The sequence below is a fragment of the Dasypus novemcinctus genome, chromosome 1 (assembly GCF_030445035.2).
Source record: "Dasypus novemcinctus isolate mDasNov1 chromosome 1, mDasNov1.1.hap2, whole genome shotgun sequence".
Classification (NCBI taxonomy): domain Eukaryota; kingdom Metazoa; phylum Chordata; class Mammalia; order Cingulata; family Dasypodidae; genus Dasypus; species Dasypus novemcinctus.
The window spans coordinates 184,227,480-184,247,045 of record NC_080673.1 but is presented as its reverse complement, the minus strand read 5'-3'; the positions used below and the strand labels follow the sequence as shown (position 1 = coordinate 184,247,045).

The window sequence follows — 19,566 nt, the reverse complement described above, 5'->3', positions numbered from 1 at the left end:
CTTTTGCCAACGTCCTCTGTTCTTAATCAGCTCAAACCACTTTTTTCACCTGAGGAATGGGGGGTGGGGAGGAGGAAGCAACTGTACAACACAGTGATAATGGCAAAATGGCACATGCTCTAATTTACTCTAAGATCAAAAGTTATGCCTAACTCCTAAATGCATTTTTTTCTATTTAATTTGAAATAGCTTATTTTGTTGTGTACAATCCAGATCACAATCATCCGTAACTTACTTAGTTCTTTATAATTAAGCATAGCTCGATAGCACACAAACAATTGTTCCAGTGCTAACAATATGTTTCTACCGTTACCTTTCTTCCAATTGCTCCATTCTGTTTTTTTGGAGGTGGAGGCTCAAAAATCCTTTGCTGCTGCTGAGGTGGGAGTGTTGAGTATAATGGAATGATTTTAATGTCTCCAACTTCAGGGCCCAAATCATCAACCTCACGCTTTATTCTCTTACATGCTTCATCAATTTCCTACAAAACAAAAGTTTGAGTCTGAAGACAAAGCAAATATACACTGTAACATTTTAAGTATTATTTCATGTATGTAATCTGCTTTCATGTCATGGATACCCTATTTAGAATTTAGTAACCAAAACTAATTTGGCAAATTTCAATGGGATGTCCAAACAGTCCTAGAAAACTCTGAGTTCTATATTCAAATAACACCTAACTTCTAATGTACATTCTACACCCTTTTTCTTAGAGTCAGATTTCCTAATTAATTCTCAACAAATTGAACTAAAATAGAAATTTCTCACCCAGGAATATTAAACTGCACTCATGACCTTTTCAGTTTTCACAATCTGAAAGAAATTGATGTGCAAGATATTTTAAATAAGCCAATTAGGCTCTAATGTCACGTATCACTAATGCAATTATACGGAAGATTTGCTTCATTGTGCCTAATGAGAACAAACACCTTTACAGTATCAACATATTTTAAAACTAGGCTAACCCAAATATCTTACAGCATCTTCAAAAATTTCCGTACCACAAGAAACTATTCCAATGCATGTATACATTCAAATCAAAGTTTTTAAAGCAAATTTTTATTGTCTTTTTTTTTAAAAGATACATAGTTCACACAAAATGTTATATTAAAAAATAATTTGAAGTGAGAAGACATAATGAATACTAAGTGAGACAGTAGATGACTAGGTGGTGCAGTGGTGGTAGATTCTGGGAGTGGCAAAAGGACTTAAAAATGAGAAAGGGGACAAATAAATTTTACCAGAGTATTAATTCAATTAAACCCAGAATATGTTAAACATATGCTTGGATAGCCTGTCCAAAGAACAACCAAATCAAAAGCTATCATTCCCAACAAATTACCTTGTATAATTCAAAAGACGGGGGAAAAAATTCTCAGGTAAAATAATTTTGTATTATATAAAAATAATTTCCCTTAAAGGATTTACATTAAAGCATGAATGTGTTTCTACATTAAAGAATACAATGTACCTGGATGCAACAAAAATTTTTTTTTTCTATTTCAAACATACCAAGTTTTCTTAAATTAACAGGTAAGGTCTTAAAAACTGAGAATGACTATTCAGTATTCAATATTAACAGTTCCCTTTGCGATTTCACGTTCTTAAGGAAAATGGAAGGGGAATGCTTTTATTCATTGCAGGCAAAAAAATATAACAAAGAAAATAATATTTTTAGAAAATACTGCTTTCAAATATCTATATTAGAATGCCCCCTGCTGGCATGCAAACACAAAATTGTTTTAACAGCTCTTTCAAATAAAAAAATATTTGAATATACTTCCCACTTTACTGGGACTAGACCACCCAATATGCTAAAATAAAGCAAACACTTCATGAGATACACGGATAATTCTAAAGGGTGTGGGGAGTGGGGTGTGTGTGTGTTAAGGGGTAGGGACACCACAGAACACTTAAGTTTTCATATAAATGTAGTTGTATACACTAAATTTTTAAAACTCTGAGGTAAATATTTTCCCTGAGGATTAAAGGTTTCAAAAAGTGCCACATAGTTAGTTCAGAATTCTATAGGACTCATCTACATTCATCAAAAATATTTAACATCAACAGGTAGAGGTCCAGAAAGAAACAGCAGGTTCACTTTCAAGAAGCATCATGTACTTAAGTTATCAACAGTACCGAGATACAACTTATATGCTCTAGAATTTCTGATCTGAGGGAAGACTTTCAACCCTGTAAGTATGAACAGTAAATTAATGCTTTAACAGCAATACTAAATTAAGTTGGCCCCTACTAATTTAAAGGGACTGAACTTAGGGCATATTGAGAAAACATTTTGCTAAGCAAAAATAAAAATAAGAGTGTACCGCTTAAGGAAAGGACTTTAGAGTCTTCAAGTACCCACTTACAAAGAATTGGTATCTCAATGACAATCACTTTTTACCTAATTCAGTAGTGAGGCTCCCCTAAGCACTTCTACAAGGCAACACTTAACTTTTAAACAGAAGTCTTGAATAGCAATTAAAAAGCTCTACAATTCAAATCTTTTCCAAACCTCTGTCACACTTAAACTGGTCTCTCTCCTCCCAAATTAGCTCAGTAGACTAAAAGCAGCATTACTGTATAAAATCAGTTTTAAAATCTCATGAGATTACTAAATTCCATGGAAGTTATTCCAATTTATGAAGATAAAAAAACTGATTTCCCAAAATATACCATTTAACTGAAGTAGAAATAACAAAGGCACACAGAACACTATATACAGTAATATTTTACGTATCAGAGCTCTACTAAATGCAATTGATGAAATCTGTGCAAAATACGTTTTTCTGCTACCTTCTCCCCAAAGGTCTTCAAATTTCAGACTTGTGACCGAAAGGAAACTTAAAAATGTAATGGGACACAAGTCAACAAGTTCACTACAACAGCACTTTACATTTGAAAATCATGGGACTCACTTCGCCCCCTCCCTTTCCTTATCTATGGGATTGATTCCAATTGCGAAAACATCAACTGCAGAAAATGACTCACAGAAATGCCTCTAAGGTCCTCATCATGAGGCCACCTGATATTTCCGATAGAATTCTAAAATGCTTGATTATCTGGACAAAACGACTATGCTATGTACTTTTGAGAAAGTGAGAAACTACAGAAACCAGACACAAAAGTTAAAAAAACGAGTACCTCAACAACCTCAAACTGCATTACAGGATAAATGTTGTTTCTATGCCATCAAAAACCATTTGGTTTTGCTGCTTACAAAATATAAAAATTCTTCTATTCAAAATGCATAGTAGTATAATAAGGATATTAGTACAATACAAGAGGGTAACTTTGTTTATCTGGAAAACTGAATTTTCAACACAACTTACTTCCCAAAATAACAACTATGGTTCTCTACCATGGATGATTTGCCACCCCCACTCCCACCCCCACGACCATCCAGCAGCTATGGAGACATTTTTGTTATAAAGGGGGTAGGGGAGCCCAAGGGGTACTACTGGCATCTAGTGGGTAAAGGCCAGGGGTGTTGATAAATGCTCTATAATGCAAAGAACATTCGACAACGTAAATAATGCCAAGATTGAGAAACCCGGCTCTACAGAAAGGAAATCATGGCCAATGCATCACAATAGTACTTAAATCATAAGTTATAAGGACATCCTGAAGAAATTCAAAGTTTAAAAAATGTACTCAATGTTTATACAGCCTTAACTCAATAGTAGTTATTCAAATACTATATACCAAGCACACCCAAAGAATATGAACACAAGACAGTTTATATTCTAGAGAAGGGAGGCAGACAATAAAACATCTGAGAGATACTAGATCAATTTCCCACATTGCTTAGGGTGGCATTAATAGGTATACCACAGGGTTGGTTAAAACACTCCTTTGAACAATGACCCATAAACATGAGAAAATATAAAAATCATCTGAATAGCTTATTTAAAAACACAGATTCCTATGTTTTAGCTCCCAAATTTCACTTATTTCAACAGGATATGAGTAGAACCCTGGAAAAACAAAGTTTTTCTTTTTTTTAGAAGTCCTGGGACCTCATATATGGGAGGCTGGCACTCAACTACTGTGCCACATTCACTCCCTTGCGCTGTGTTTTTTTTTTCCATTTGTTTACATTTTGTTTTGTTTTAGAAGGCACCAGGTACTGGGTCCCCTCATGTTTGAGTCTCATCTGCTCCCCACCCTACCCCACCCCACCCCTGAGCAGCAATCCACTAACCTTGCTGGAGATCTTTTACTGTAAAACATGGCAAAATATTTTACACTTTGCATCTGAATGCCATCTTAATTGCATATTTTGTTTTTATTTACAAACCAGTAAAAATGTAAAATCTAATCTTAGCTAGTAGACCACACAAAACAAGAGGTGGTGGGCCATCACATGTAATTAATGAAAATTATGTAAATTTCAAAATTTAGTTCCCCATTACACTAGCCACATTTCAAATGCTCAAAAGCCGTATGTTGCTACTGGTTACCATACTGAAAGCAGAGTGAGAGAACATTTATGGCACTGCATGAAGTACTACTGGTCAGCACTATACTAAAAGCTTGCTAGGAAACCAATGGGAAAACAGCATCAGCATTACCTGGAAGTTTGGTAGAAATCAAATCTCAGATCCTGCCCAGACACATTCAATCAGAATCTGCTTTTTAACAAGGTTTCTATGTGATCTGAATGTAGATTTTAGTTTGAGAAGCACCATTCTAGAAAATTTACAAAGCCTATTAGAGCAAATGAAAAGCTCTAAGAAGGCCTTTAGTAAAAGGCTTTCTAATCCTGTTTTATCCAGATAGCTTTTCCTGAAATTATTTTCAAGAATTTCATAGCACATCTATAATCATGCCAGTGACAACAAGTTTAGAAAACGCTGTACCTGAGAATAAAACTCAAATTTTAAAAAAATGAGATAAAGTCTAACCAAGAACTTTTAGCAGTTTATGCTGTGATGGTTTAGGCTGTGAATTTGGCCAGGTAATTGTGCCCAGTTGTTTGGTCAAGCAAGCACTGGGCTAATTGTAATACAAGGACATTTATGGACTTTAGTTACAAGTGACTTTTACTTCATAGATAGCTGATTACATCTACATCAATCAGGGAGATTACGGTCAGGAATGAGTGATGCTTTATCCAATCAGTTGAATGCCTTAAAAGGGGAAATAATTTCAGCATTCAGAATTTCCCAGCCCTTCTTTAGACAACAAACATCTCCCAGAAACTCATCAAGGACTTTCATCAAAGCCCCTGGTTTGCAGCCTGCCTGCGGAACCTGGACTTATGCATCCCCACAGTCACTTGAGAGACTTATAAAATCGATACTATTGACAGATATCTCCTGTTGATTGTTTCCTTGGAGAACCCTAATACACCATTTCTTCCAGTGAGAATGTGGAAACAGACAAAACGAATGTGTTTTGGTGGTGAATGGACACCCAAGATTACGCACAAGCCAAGTAACCAACTATCGTCAACTAATTTCAAAGCTAGTGAGATTCAAATCCAGGCCTTGGCAAAATTACAAAATACCACACACCACCCAGGCCTCTCCAAAAGTTGAGACCACAAATGCCCGTCTTGAAATTCTTAAAGCATTTAACAGTCTTAACATAATTTAACTATAACACAAACACTAGTGGTATAAAAAAGTATACAGATAAAAGGAGTTATATATTCTATGTACAAATGCAATCAAGTTGAAGAAAAACTTTAAATGCTGGGATAATATTTAATCTATTAAATTTAAACGTGCTGCATAATAAAAACAATAAACCAAAGGTTACATAAATAATGACAATACCTCTTGACCAGTTAAGAAAAGTAGAAGATCTCCCTCCTCCTCTTCACACATATGAATTTGGATCACTGTTCGGATTGCTGCTTCGAGATAATCTCTCTCTGGCTCTGGAGTATAAAAAATCTCAACAGGATGTGTACGCCCAGGGATAGTTAAGAGGGGACAGTTATCGAAGTAAATCTGGAATTTTCCTGCATCTAGAGTAGCACTCATAACTATAACCTGAAAGAAAAAGGTGAATTATTTGAAGTTGTCTTCTTGGGTTCTTATAAAGATAGAATGTTTATTGCTTTACGTATCAGTTATATAGAAACCTACGAAAGTCTTCATACAAATAAACTGTGATTAAAAAATCAAATATAGAAAGGCTGGGTTGCGGTAGGATCAGAGTTATATTTACATTTTAAAAACTTAGAAATAAACCTAATGTCAAAATTAGTCAATAAATCTTAGCATATCTTCATGAACTACCTTAAAAATCAAGGTTTACATAATATGGGAAGACAACATTAAGACGCTACATTAAAACAAAATACAACCTTACGAATGGGGAAAAAGAGGAAGGAAACGCAAAAAATCAATGGACCAGATATAAATTTTTCCACTTCTTTCAAAATCTTTAATAAGCATAACTTCTTTTGAAACAAAACTCCTCAAATTAAAACAGGCATTTCCTATACCTTTGTCATAGCAACAAAAGGTAAAAAAGGCTGCAAGACTGTATAATCACCTTCCTTCCATGTAAATCAAAAATTAACCCATTAAAATTTACTTCAATAGAAGACTTCCTTATAAAACTTACTAGAATTCATAACTTTTTAAATTGAGTATCTCCGCCAAAGCCTTAATAATTCCTAAGGCTTAATCAATAATGATTGCACTCATACAGTACAAATATATTTTTCAAAATAATAAATTTAATTTTTTTTTTTAAAGATTTATTTATTTATTTAATTTCCCCCCTTCCCCTGGTTGTCTGTTCTTGGTGTCTATTTGCTGCGTCTTGTTTCTTTGTCCGCTTCTGTTGTCGTCAGCGGCACGGGAAGTGTGGGCGGCGCCATTCCTGGGCAGGCTGCTCTTTCTTTTCACGCTGGGCGGCTTTTCCTCACGGGCGCACTCCTTGCGCGTGGGGCTCCCCCACGCGGGGGACACCCTTGCGTGGCACGGCACTCCTTGCGCGCATCAGCACTGCGCATGGCCAGCTCCACACCGGTCAAGGAGGCCCGGGGTTTGAACTGCGGACCTCCCATATGGTAGACGGACGCCCTAACCACTGGGCCAAAGTCCGTTTCCCAATAAATTTAATTTTTATAAACAAATACATTTTACATACTCTGACCTCCATTTTTCTTTAAAGGCCCAGAAGTTTATTGTGAAGCTAGAATCCTCACATATACTGACAAAGGGTAAGAAGTCTAAAGTTCCAAGAATGTCAAACACATACATAACATATAAAACATTGAAAAAATGGGAATTTCATAAACTTTAAGGGGGAAAGATATGTTAGAAAATATCCAGTCTGTTTACAGCCCTTAACACTGGCCAGGGTTCAAAGGACTAGAAGAAAGCAAGAAACTGCAGAAAAGCACATGCATGCATTTCTGAGGAGCTTTTTGCTCTAGTTAGTTATTCCCACTCTTCAGCATTACAAGTTGTAATGAATGTTTATGTGCTGGGACAAGGACATAAAACTGAAGGACAAGAGGCTTCTGGACTCACTGAAGAGTGGAGTGAGCAGCACGGTTATAAAAATACTGTGCTATTCGATTAGAAAGGAACTGAGTAGATTCAAAATTCAAAAGATTTGGCTTAAAGAAATATTACTAAAAAGTGGGAGATGTATTCTTACAGTCTAAAATGAAGACACAGCCAAGTAGATTAGAAATGAAGAAAAACACCATCATAGGTATATGTTAGCTGCTTCTTTCACATTTGAAAGAATACTATTAAGGTCCATGATTTAGTGAGTGGCCTGTGCTCCCTGTATATTTACATATAAACCTACTGTATTAAATAAAAGGGTAAAACAAATTAATTCACCTTTAAATCTGATCGCTGTCTTACAACTTCCTTCAGAACACCCATGAGAATATCTGTAGCCAATGTCCTTTCGTGAGCCTCATCAAGAATTATTACACCATAACGTTCCAGTAGAGGATCATTCATAGCTTCACGAAGTAACATCCCGTCAGTCATATACCTATATTCACAAAGAATACCTCAGTTAAGGTTCATTTAGGCCATTGTAACACTAAACTTCCTGACATAAAAGTGAAAGACTAAGATGTTAGAGTAAGTAAAATTGAACTTCTATTCAAAAACAAATCTGCAATCATTTCAAAATTAATTGCAAAACTAAGCTTCAAGAAAACTTTGTAGGAGTATAATCAAACAAGTTATATATCAACGAATCTTGCCAAGTGAGACTGTTAATACTGTAACGTGTTGAAAAGATAAGCTTGATTATGGAATATAATGATCACATGGGTTCACAGAAATGCCAAACCAAAATTCATCGTTTAAATAAATGGATTTCTTAAAAACAAATTTTAAGTATTCCATCTGCAAAACAAAACTAAAAATTTTTAGTTATTTCATGACATCACACCAATAAAATGTTACTGGCATGCCAATGTATTATTTTTTAAAGTCTTAATAATTCCCCATTTAATAAGCTAACAGCTGGGACCTGGGCTCTCAGAGCATATGCATCTACCAGCTCTTCTTTCATTCCCCCACTAACTCAATGAAATGACCATAAAGCAGCACAAAAAGGAATACATTAACGGGAAGAAGAAGGGAAGTAGATCAGAACTCTACAAAGACTGATAAATATATGGAAGATAAAATATTAATGACATCAGATTGAGCAATGAGCCAAAAAGATGGTAACCAGGCTGAGAGATGGCTCAAGAGAAGGCAGTTAATGTGGAATTCAGGCAGGGAAGGGAGAGAGGCACCATGCAGACAAGAATCCAAGCAATCAGTTGAGTAATGGTTTGCAGAATGGCTATGTTGATCAGTCATCTCATTCCTTTCTGCTTTGGATGCTGCTGTCAATACAAAAGAATCATCCTCAGTTTGGCACCTGGACAAAAAACAGCCTGCCTTCAAATGTGGAAGTCACAGCTCAGACACTAAGTTAGGTAAATAAAAACCCATGATCGTATTTACAGATCTAAAAGCTCTATAAAAATCTGAACTTATCATTTATGATTTCACCAGTTTGGCTCTACCCTTCATGAATTAATCTTTCACAGACCAACTTGATATTTTTAGCTAATGCCATCTGTTGGAGCAGTAAGTTCAGCAAACTGACAGCCTACAATGTAAGTAAATCCTTCTCTATATTTCATCTAAACTTAATTCTAAATTCAGTAAGACTTTTGGCAAACCAATCCATCTTTACTCCATTTATGTTTTATGCTTCTTTCTTCTATAGCCATATTTTGAAGACAGAGTTGGCACCAAGATTATTTTATATAAGACTCTGAAAGAAAAATACAATAACTCAATGCCTTAATGATAGTCCAGCATACAGCATGAAATCAGCTATACTTTAGCCTCTAGTTGCTTTGAAAATTTGTTTGGAGACATTTGGTAATTTCTTCTACCTTCAGATCACTGACATGAACCAGATAATCCCCTTTTGCACATTATTTCAGGAGCAAAACAAAATAGTTTCATCCATTTATGGGTAACTTCCTTTGATTCCACAACGTACTTTGTTGCTTCCAAGAAAAAGATTGGTCACTCTTCTAACAACAAATACTCCCTTAACTACTATCAGATTTACTCAGTTTCCAGGTCTTTCTGGATATACTTAATATCTATTTATTTTAACATGGAACTTAAGTGTACTCTTTTGAAGGCAATTTAATTCACGAGTTAAAAAAATCTCAATGTATGGAGTTCCAACAATACAAATTACTTATTCAAATTGACAATACGTACAACTAACTACATCAAAGTCAAGTATGCACGGGCAATGAGTATCGCCAAACTGCTACCAATTATAAGACCTTGGATATCCCAATTTTAGATATGTGGGTGTGTGTGTGTGTATATACATTTTTTTATGTAATAGCAAAAAGAACTCTAATGATTTGAACTGCTTTGCTATAAAAACCAAAGGCAAGTGTCCAGAATCTCCTCAGCCGAGTAGTGAACTGCCAATCACCCTTGTTGCGGCAAATGCGTACTCCTTTCATCAGAGGCTCCATCTACCACTGTAAGCCAAATAGTCCAATATGGAGCCTGTGTTTATCCCACTGGAACCCCAGCTTCCCAATGGGAATTTAAACTACTGCATTTTGATTCTGAATCATACTTTAAACAATTATTTGTCATCTTTGGAGCAAAATTCTTTTAAACACCTGTGCTAATGGAGATATCAAATGCTTACATATGGCTGATGGTGAGTGGGAAAGCTTTCTGCCTGAATTCATCATTTGAAATTTTTTTATGCCATTGTGCCTGAAGCCAGAGTACTACTGTATAAATGGGATATGAGCAGCCTTCCACTCCTGATTAAGACCACACCAACTTTACCAAAGGCCTTGGCTGATATGACTGACACTCAAAGGACTTGCTAGATGTTGACTAGATTAAGGTATCTGTGAGCACCCTGTTTCAATAGACTCATTATCACTCCTCTGCCAATTAAAATAAAGAGGGATCTCTCACCTACCTCCTCCAAACAGGAAAACACAAGTTGCATGTAAACAGCAAAATGGAAGGTGACTAGTATGGCCTTATTCCTGTCGGATAGCCTTTCAATCATGTTAGCACACAATAGGCCTAAGGTGGAACTTCACAAATCATGTGCATCGATTTGGAGTAATGGTCAGTACTTATTATACCAATGATGGATCTGGAGTAGTGACTGTGGAAACTGATCAGCCACTCCTCTGGACCAGGTCCATAGAAAACCAACCTATCAACCAGCGTCCACATAGATGTGCCTCTACTTTATCTCCAATGACTTATTGCTCAATTAGAATACTTCACCTGGGTTTACCAGAATCTATGAGCTCCAGGAATCCCCAGGAAGCCTGCTAGTTTTAAAGATATTAATGTTTGGATAATCCAGTGATCATTATAAATGACATATCTGATTTTACAGTGAAAAGCAAAAGCATTATTTGTTAGGAAAGTAAATAAGCTCTTGCTTTTAGCTGAAAAGTTATGTGAATTATTCAATTATAAAATTCAGTACTGATTTTTTTTTGTGCTATTAATTGTTCCTTGTATCCTAAAAAATTGTTTTTAATTTTGAAGCTGACAGAACTCCTTTTGGAGCACAGAATATCACTCACTCCTGCTGCCCATCCTTAAATGCTTTTTAATAACAAGGGCCACTTCAGAATGTCTTTTAATATTATATTTCTCTATATAACTTATATCACTTCCTACTGAAAAAAAAATTCCTTTCAGGATGGGAAGGTAAAACTACACTATTTTACTCTGGCCTATTACTGTTTCTGGTATTATCTTTTTAAAAATAAACCAAGTCATTGGTCTAAGTATTAAATTTGAGAACAGGTAATTATTTAAGTTATAGGTAAAGAGAAAAATGACATGAAAGACAAATAACTCTTGAGGCCCATCCTACCACTATAGAAACCCTCAAACTCAACTTGTAAAGTAAATGCCCTAAACTTTAATGGAATGACAGATCAAAATTGTACCCATCATAATTAGAATCTAGACTAAAAAAGTTGTACAGAAAAAATTTAAGCATAAATTCATTTTTTCTGACATACATCAGACTGAAAAAAATTTTGATTAATGACACAATTTTATTCAAATACCAGAAAATAGTGTGACACTCAATGGGGATAAACAAACATACTATATATAAAGAGCCTTGTGCTTAGAGGCTCTGTTCTTGTCCCAGTCCTGCCATTCATGTAACTTTACTGAACCTCTTTCCTCATCTGTAAAATGGAAAGAGTTGGACTAATTGATCTGAGGTTCCTTCCCACACTCAAATTGTGTAAATACTGGCACTTTGCAGTTGTAAGGTAGAGTATGCACAGCTGGACTGAACAATCTGTTCCACTGAATATATTCAAAGTTCTTTTATAATGGGACCCTCTTCATTACACTTTACCCTTTATGATACTTTTATTTAACCAAACACTGCCATACAAAAAATGTTTAAAACATGAGCTTGTCCAACATGTTATATGTACACACAATCCCTAGGTTGCTGTAAGGAAAAGAACCAGTAGCTGTTTTCTTCTTGGTGCTAACAAGATGGATTATAATAGGACAGTGTGAGGCTTGGAATATAAACAAAAAATGAAATCTGGTTGTCACATAAAAATAATTAAAAAACAAAACACCAAAAAAACCCCCAAAGATAACCTGAAAAAGAGTAGAGGAAATGCAGAACCATGCAATGATATCCTACAAAAACCGCAGATCTTTCTTTACCTAAGTTTTCCTAACTTTCAAAGTAGTAACGAAACATGAACCTAGACTAAGGAATGAGTGAGGAGAACAGGGGATCAGAATAATAAAATAGTTATTACATAGTTGTATTTTGTTTGTTTTATGAGGAACCAAGGGTTGAACCCAGGACCTTGTACATGGGAAGCAGGCACTCAACAACTCAAGCTAGATCCGCTCCCCTGTTACTACATAGTTTTAAAGTTTCATTAATGAACTAGCAAACAAAACTGCTACAAGATAGGTAATTCTACATTTTACTAGGTGCCCTCTTACCTACACTGTTGTTTTTATTTGGGGGGGGAGGGGGGAGACAACACACATTCCTCTTAAAAACATCAGCATCATCAAGGAACTTGTTAAAAATACAAATTCTTGTGGGAAATACAAATCCCAGACCTACATGAATTAGAAATTTTGAAGGTGAGGCATAGCAATGTTTTAACAGGTTTTCGCATGCTTCTACTGCATGTGAGAAGTCTGAGAAGCACTGGTCTACATTAATCAAGTTAACAAACAAAGTAGATACCTATGGCAGCAAAAAACATCCTTGGAATAAGTGAGAAAGAGTTCAAGTTTCTAATCAGGACTACTTAAATAAATGTTGGAATAGTGGTATTGTATTAATAAAACAAACCACAACCTCAGTCTTCCAAGTAGTACTAACCTAGCCTGCAAACATTTTTTGCAATGGGCACATGGAGATGGCATAGTACAACAACAAACCAACCACCAACTCTGATCCCAGCCGGCTGACATCGCGTGATGCCAATTCTAATGTGAAACAATCCCAAGCTGTCTGGCTTAAAGAGAAATCACAAACACAGGAAAAAGGAGAAGAAACATACAAAGGTGAGCAATTTTTTTCCCAAAATTGAAGTCAGAATGTTTTTTATATTTTACATTAGACAAAGTATATATCTGTCATTCATAACTTAACTGAGTACTAAAGACTAAAGCTTATTATGAGTGGTAATATCTACATGATGAAGCAATCTCCAATAACTTACTGTGTTATGTTACTTGGCACCAGGGGGTGGGGAGGTGTATTTGAAACAAACTTCCTGAATCCCTACCTCAAACCTTACACACCCTACCCCAAATTCCAGATTGAACAAAGATTTAAAATGTAAACTACTAAAAATCATGGATTAAATTATTTAAAACAAACTTGGCCAGGATGCTGAAAAACCCAGATGATAAAGGAACAGGTTAATTTAAGTACTCATATAAAAATCAAATTTCCACATGACATGAATAATCAAAACCAAAGCCGAGAAAGAAATGACAAACTGGGGGAAAAAATGCAACTTAAATCCAAAGTGTTCCTATAAATCAGTCGGTAAGAAAAAGGCCAACCAGTAATATAAAGATGAGTAAAGAACATGAACATATAGCAAATATCATCAATTCTATACTGCACAGTTTTTCTAATTCAACTTCTCTGAATTTGGAATACATTTTAAAATAGCACCTTACAGATAGATGGCTGTCAACCAGGTAGCAGCAATCCTTCTGGAAAGACGATGAAAGCACCAGTCTCATATTCCAAAGAGAAATACAAATGGCTTACAAATATATGTAAAGATGCTCAATCCCATACAAATGAAATGCAAATTTAAACTATAATAAGATTCCACTTTTCACTTACAAAATTGACAAAAGAAAAAAAATCCACAAGGCAGTATTGGCAAGGATATAAGAAACAAAGCTCATTCATTCCTTACTTGCAGAAAACCCCTATGGAGAGCAATCTGACAAGAGCTGACAAAATGTAAAATTACCCTTTGACCCAATCCATTTCACCTGCATGTGTGAAAAAATGTGTATAGACTGCTCTGGTGAGGGTACTCAGGGCAGCAACTGTTTCTAATACCAAAAACTCCATATTTGGGTGAGCATCAATAGAATTAGTCAAATAAACTAGGGTACAACCACAAATGCTATGCAGCCATTAAAAAGAAGACTGTTTTATATTTACTCTTCTAGAACAACCTCCAAAATATAATGCAAATAAAAACAGTAAGGTACTGAACAATAATTTTATGCAAAGTGGTATGGGGGGAAGGGACACCTTATGTGTATAACCATGTTAATTGGACATATTCTAGAGATTCTTTAAATGTATCTGAAAATTTTTTTACCAAAGACCACTTCCTAGAGGAGACCTCAGTGGTTGAGTTGTACTGATATTTATCTTTTTAATTTTCATTCAGGGATATTTTTAAGAGAACTGTTTTAGTATGTAAAATGTCATGTTACAAAAGCATTAAGTCCCTGTTTTGAATGTGAATTATTTTTAAAGGAGAAATATGTATCTCAACAAGGATAAATAATGTTACGAGTATATTTAAAGGAGAGACAAATTCAGTATACCAATTGCATGCACACCCTGATTTATAACCTGAACAAGTTAATTCTGTTGTGAAAATCCCGGTTATACAGTGTTATTCCAATACTGTTAGGGTTCAGGTACCTTTCAATAACCAGCAGTGGTTCTTAACCTTTTTGTTCCATGGACCCCCTTTGCCAGTCAGGTGAAAACCATGGACCCCCTACTAAGTCCACACTATACTGTGTATTATTTAATAAATATATTTAACACCTTGCACCAACATGTCTCCATAAGAATAATGTTTGTTTGAATTTCAATTCTAGCTCACTGCCCCTGGTTAAGAACCCCTGGATAGGCTTTACCTGCCATACCTAAATATGCATGCGTAAAAAAAACCCTTTTCTTTAATTTAGCATGACCCAAAGAAATTACTGGTGTCTTCTTCAAAGGTTACTTTTTAAATGATTTGCAGTATTTTATATGAATAATTAAGACTTATTGCTTTTCTGATTACCTAGGAAAGCTTTATAAACAGATTGAGAAGAACAGAAGACAGGGAATGTGGATGGAGGAAGCAAATAATTAAACACACAGCTTAAGGGCACACACGTCTCAAGACAAACCTGGGTTCAAATCTCTGCTTTCCTATTCATGTCTGAAAACAAGTTCCTCAAATTCTCTAATCCTCAATCCATAAAATGGGAATAAGGTGGCAATTGTTTAAACTAAAAAAAATGTAAAGCATGTAGAACACTAACTGCCTGACCCTTAACTGGTATCAGTAAACAGAACTCTATACTATATTCTTCAACCTCTACTTAACTGAATCCTGGGAATAACTTTTCCCCTTTAAAACATACCAGTGGATGTCTTACTGTCAAACTGAAAGGTCACAGCTAATAGTAAACTCATGTATCTCTAATTTCACCAGTCAAGTCACTGTAATTACAGCTAACATAACAAGATCTAGTCTATGCAGAAGAGCTGTCCATATAAACCCTAAGCTGTATACCTAAAAAACAAACCAAAACAAAACACTTTAAGATGATTCAATGAATGCAAACAATGAAAGGGTGGGGAGAAATAAATAAACACTTTTTAAAAAAGAAAATAAATGTGGAAACTAAGTGGCTTGCACCAACTTTACAACATGGATAGAACCTAGATTTTTTTAAAAAAGGCAACAAATTTACATTACTGCTTTCCATACTCAACGTGTAGCATACAACATGCACCACTAGCTTGCAACAGGTGCAATTTCAACAGCTTATACTACATTCCTTTTGCCATCATCTTTGTGAAGCTCAATTTTTGATAGTTGCTGTCACAAAACGTTGAGGCAAAGATCATTGTAGTATAGAAAATATGGGTAGCAGTGTCCAATCTAATTCCAAAGTTTGAGAAAGTGGGCAATGCTCAACAGGTGTAAACATCACAATAGTAAATAATGGTAGCTATTTAAGAATGAAATAAAAATATATTTTCTTTCAATGTATGTGTATTTTTTTTTGAAGGGCATAAACTGTCAGGACATAAACATCAAGTTCTTCGGATCTGTTTAATTGGTGGAATTCCAAGGTATTTATTATTTAGGTCTGTGGTATAGTTAAAAAAAATTACTGGGACACTTAGAATACCAACAACCAAGACAGCCTGGGAACTTCTGCCCTACTTAAAATCTAGTTCATGTACCTAGAGTGCCCAGAAGTGATTTATACTATTTGCTACTGCCTTTCTCAGTCAGAAATATTCTGACTTCTTTTGAAATCATATATACTGTTCATGTAACACTTAAACTACCTTCTTGTTTGTTTCACATCTTACCTCCCATTCAAGTCATGAAAGAGCCAGTGACTACATTAGCACAGCCCTGTACACACATAATGTTCCTTTCATTGGTAAAGGAATAAAAAAACACTTGATATTCTTAGCACCAATATCACACAGTAGGAGCAATGATCATCTTGCTACAATTACATAGCACCACATATACTATGATACTGAGTTCAGTAACAACCTACTAGATTTAAGTAGTCACAAGGAAAGGCAAAACAGTATTTTGAATAACCTGGAATCTACAATTCCTCAATGCATTTCTAATTGAACAAAACTGGGCAAAAAGAAAAGAAAATATTAATATCAAAACCACATTTGTTAACACATACGGTTACAGTTCTTAGGATAGTCAAAATGCTTAAGACCAGCAGCCAAAACATATACAGCTTTGTTGCGGTAAAAAGCTAAAATATATTTGGTGTGTTTCAGACTTAAGATATCAAATCAAGCAAAAGAAATGCTTAGGAAACTAACAATGGATTAATCAGTTCTTTTTCAAAATACACTATTCATTCTTTAAATTTTCAAAAGTTTTAAAGGAAATGTTCTTCTACCTTCACAAGAGAATTTATAGAAAGCTATAATAAATATGCAGGTTCTATTTAATGAGTAGGAAAGATGAGTTTGTAAGATGCTGGCATTGTGTAAACAAAGAGAGTCATCCATAACTAATCTTTTACAAGCATGCAAGTTTAAACATGAAGGTCAGGTCTAACATACAGATACCTAAATTTAGAAATCAAGTTAATATTTTATGGATTAACAAAAGCCAATAAAGGAAGCGGACTTGGCCCAGTGGTTAGGGCGTCTGTCTACCCCATGGGAGGTCCGCAGTTCAAACCCCAGGCCTCCTTGAACCATGTGGAGCTGGCCCATGCACAGCGCTGATGCGCACAAGGAGTGCCGTGCCACGCAGGGGTGTCCCCCGCGTAGGGGAGCCCCACTCGCAAGAAGTGTGCTCCATTAAGAAGAGCCGCCCAGTGCGAAAGAAAGTGCAGCCTGCCCAGGAATGGTGCCGCACACACAGAGAGCTGACACAAGATGACACAGCAAAAAAGAAACACAGATCCCTATGCCGCTGACAAGAGAAGCAGACAAAGACGCAGCAAACAGACACAGAGAAGAGACAACCAGGGTGGGGAGAAATAAATAAATAAATAAATCTTTTTTTTAAAAAGTCCACAGAATTCTACTTCTAGGCAACTAAAGTGATAGTCTGAGTCTCGTTAGTAAGATAATTTCTAAGGGTCCAGTAAAATTACCTTACCTAACACTTCAATGCTATACCTGAATTGGAACAAAGTCTACCACAAGAGATGCTCAATAAGTTAGTTTATAGTTAACATTTGCACAACTAAGGTTCCTCAAAATACATTTCCATCTCCTACCCTGAGCCTTAAAAGAATATGTGAATTCATTCATTTCATAGTGAAAAGTAATGTCAAAGTTTAGTTCAAGTTAAAACCCCCAAACTGTAATCCAAATGTTGTGGTAAAATGGTTTTATAAGTCTTTTAATTAGGATACCTGGCAAATAAGATAAAAAATACTTTCTCAAACTAAGAACCTACCACCACTATGAGCAGCAATGTCTACGCAAGACTTCTGAATGCCAGGTAGCACACATATTAATGTAATTACTCTATGGGTTGCACACACATTAAATGTATTTGCTCTCATAACCCTAGAAAGTAGTTACTATTATTAGCTCCATCCTCTGAAAAATAATAAGCACAGGAACATAAACAACACAGTCAAGTTCACAGCAAGTAGCAAAGCTAGGAGACAACTCAGGTACCTGAGAGGCTGTGCCCTACAATCTACTTCCCTTTGGTTCTTTTCCCAAGACCTCTATTTTAAATCGAGGATGCCTTACTGAAAACCCACACTACAATCTCTGACTAGTTCTTAGGCACTTAATGCTTCAGGAGGTGCCCAGAGGTCCCAAGGAAACTGCTACTGTAGGACCTGGTTATCCTCCCCCAGGTCAACTTTAAACGTTTACATCCCACACTGCTATTACTGCAGCAACGTCATTAGGTTCTTATACCTGTTTACTTACTTTTAGATTCCCTTTCATCTTCTTGCCTATATCCCTTTTTGAGATAAACAATTTTACAATATTATTATCCAGAGTGGGTGTGGTAGCACTTCTTTTGCTGGCTTGTTCAAAACTTCTCTCCCTCAAGGTTTACAAGGGACAGTTTTTCACTCCCTGAAACCTGTTCATTTGCTGAAATCACTGTTCATCCCTTACACTCAATTACAGCTTTCAACCATGTCCTCCTTGCCTTTACCTTTTCCAAATGGTTTTTCTACTGCTTTTAATGTAATCTTTCACTGACCTGCTTCAGCCCTATCATCACTTTGACATCCAGACCAATTTTACTTTAAGTCTGAAAATCAAATACATCAATATCTTACACAAGGTAAAGAATTTGCTTAATTTTGTTTTCAATGTCATTCTTACTGATGCAAAATAATTTATAAGTCTCAGCAATGAATTGGGCCAATGTGCTCAAAAAACAATCTATGACTCCTGGATAGCTTCTTCACTTTCAGCTTGTAACTTCACTGGAGTTACAAGATTTTTTTTTTATTTAATCCCAAAAATAGTTAAAATTATTGACCTATTGCAATACCTATGCAATTTTTCTAAACTTCCTATACACTTAACTCTCCAACTTGAAGTTTCGTGTCACTTCCACAGTGCTTCCTTCAGATGCGTAAAAATGTTCCTAATATTTATCAAAAAGGAGCCTCACTCTGTACTTTGCCATCCAGGAAACTTCCCAATTTACTGTCAGCCTTTCTTGTCTCTAATCTAATTTTCATCTATTTCTAAATAACCTACTAAAATCCAAGGCACCAAGTCAAACACTGCTTTTCTGAGAACCAAACATTACATTCAAAAGTTAAAATTAAACGTTGAGGTGCTCATTTTATTACAAACTAATTAAATCTGCTTCAGATTTAACTTACTAATATACAAACTACCAAGGCAATCCCTACAAATCACATTTGCAATCTGCAGTCCACTAGAACTCTACCACACATTTTGGTTATGGCAGAAATAATACGACTTTGAAAGTCTTCTAGTCTTGCCCTTTCTAGGAGCCTGCCCTGAATTAACATATCTAAGCATCTCACAGAGCTAACA

At 35.6% G+C, this 19,566-nt stretch overlaps 1 protein-coding gene across 1 annotated transcript in view; it reads right to left on the bottom strand.

Annotated features, from left to right (window-relative positions):
- DHX15 (DEAH-box helicase 15) overlaps positions 1 to 19,566 on the bottom strand; it is a 61,353-nt gene that overhangs the window by 21,652 nt on the left and 20,135 nt on the right. The window contains exons 4-6 of the mRNA XM_004461817.3: positions 7,821 to 7,980; positions 5,784 to 6,002; positions 314 to 481 (exon numbers count right to left, since the gene is read on the bottom strand). Of these exons, the coding sequence (XP_004461874.1) occupies positions 314 to 481; positions 5,784 to 6,002; positions 7,821 to 7,980 (547 nt within the window). The remainder of the gene's footprint in view (positions 1 to 313; positions 482 to 5,783; positions 6,003 to 7,820; positions 7,981 to 19,566) is intronic.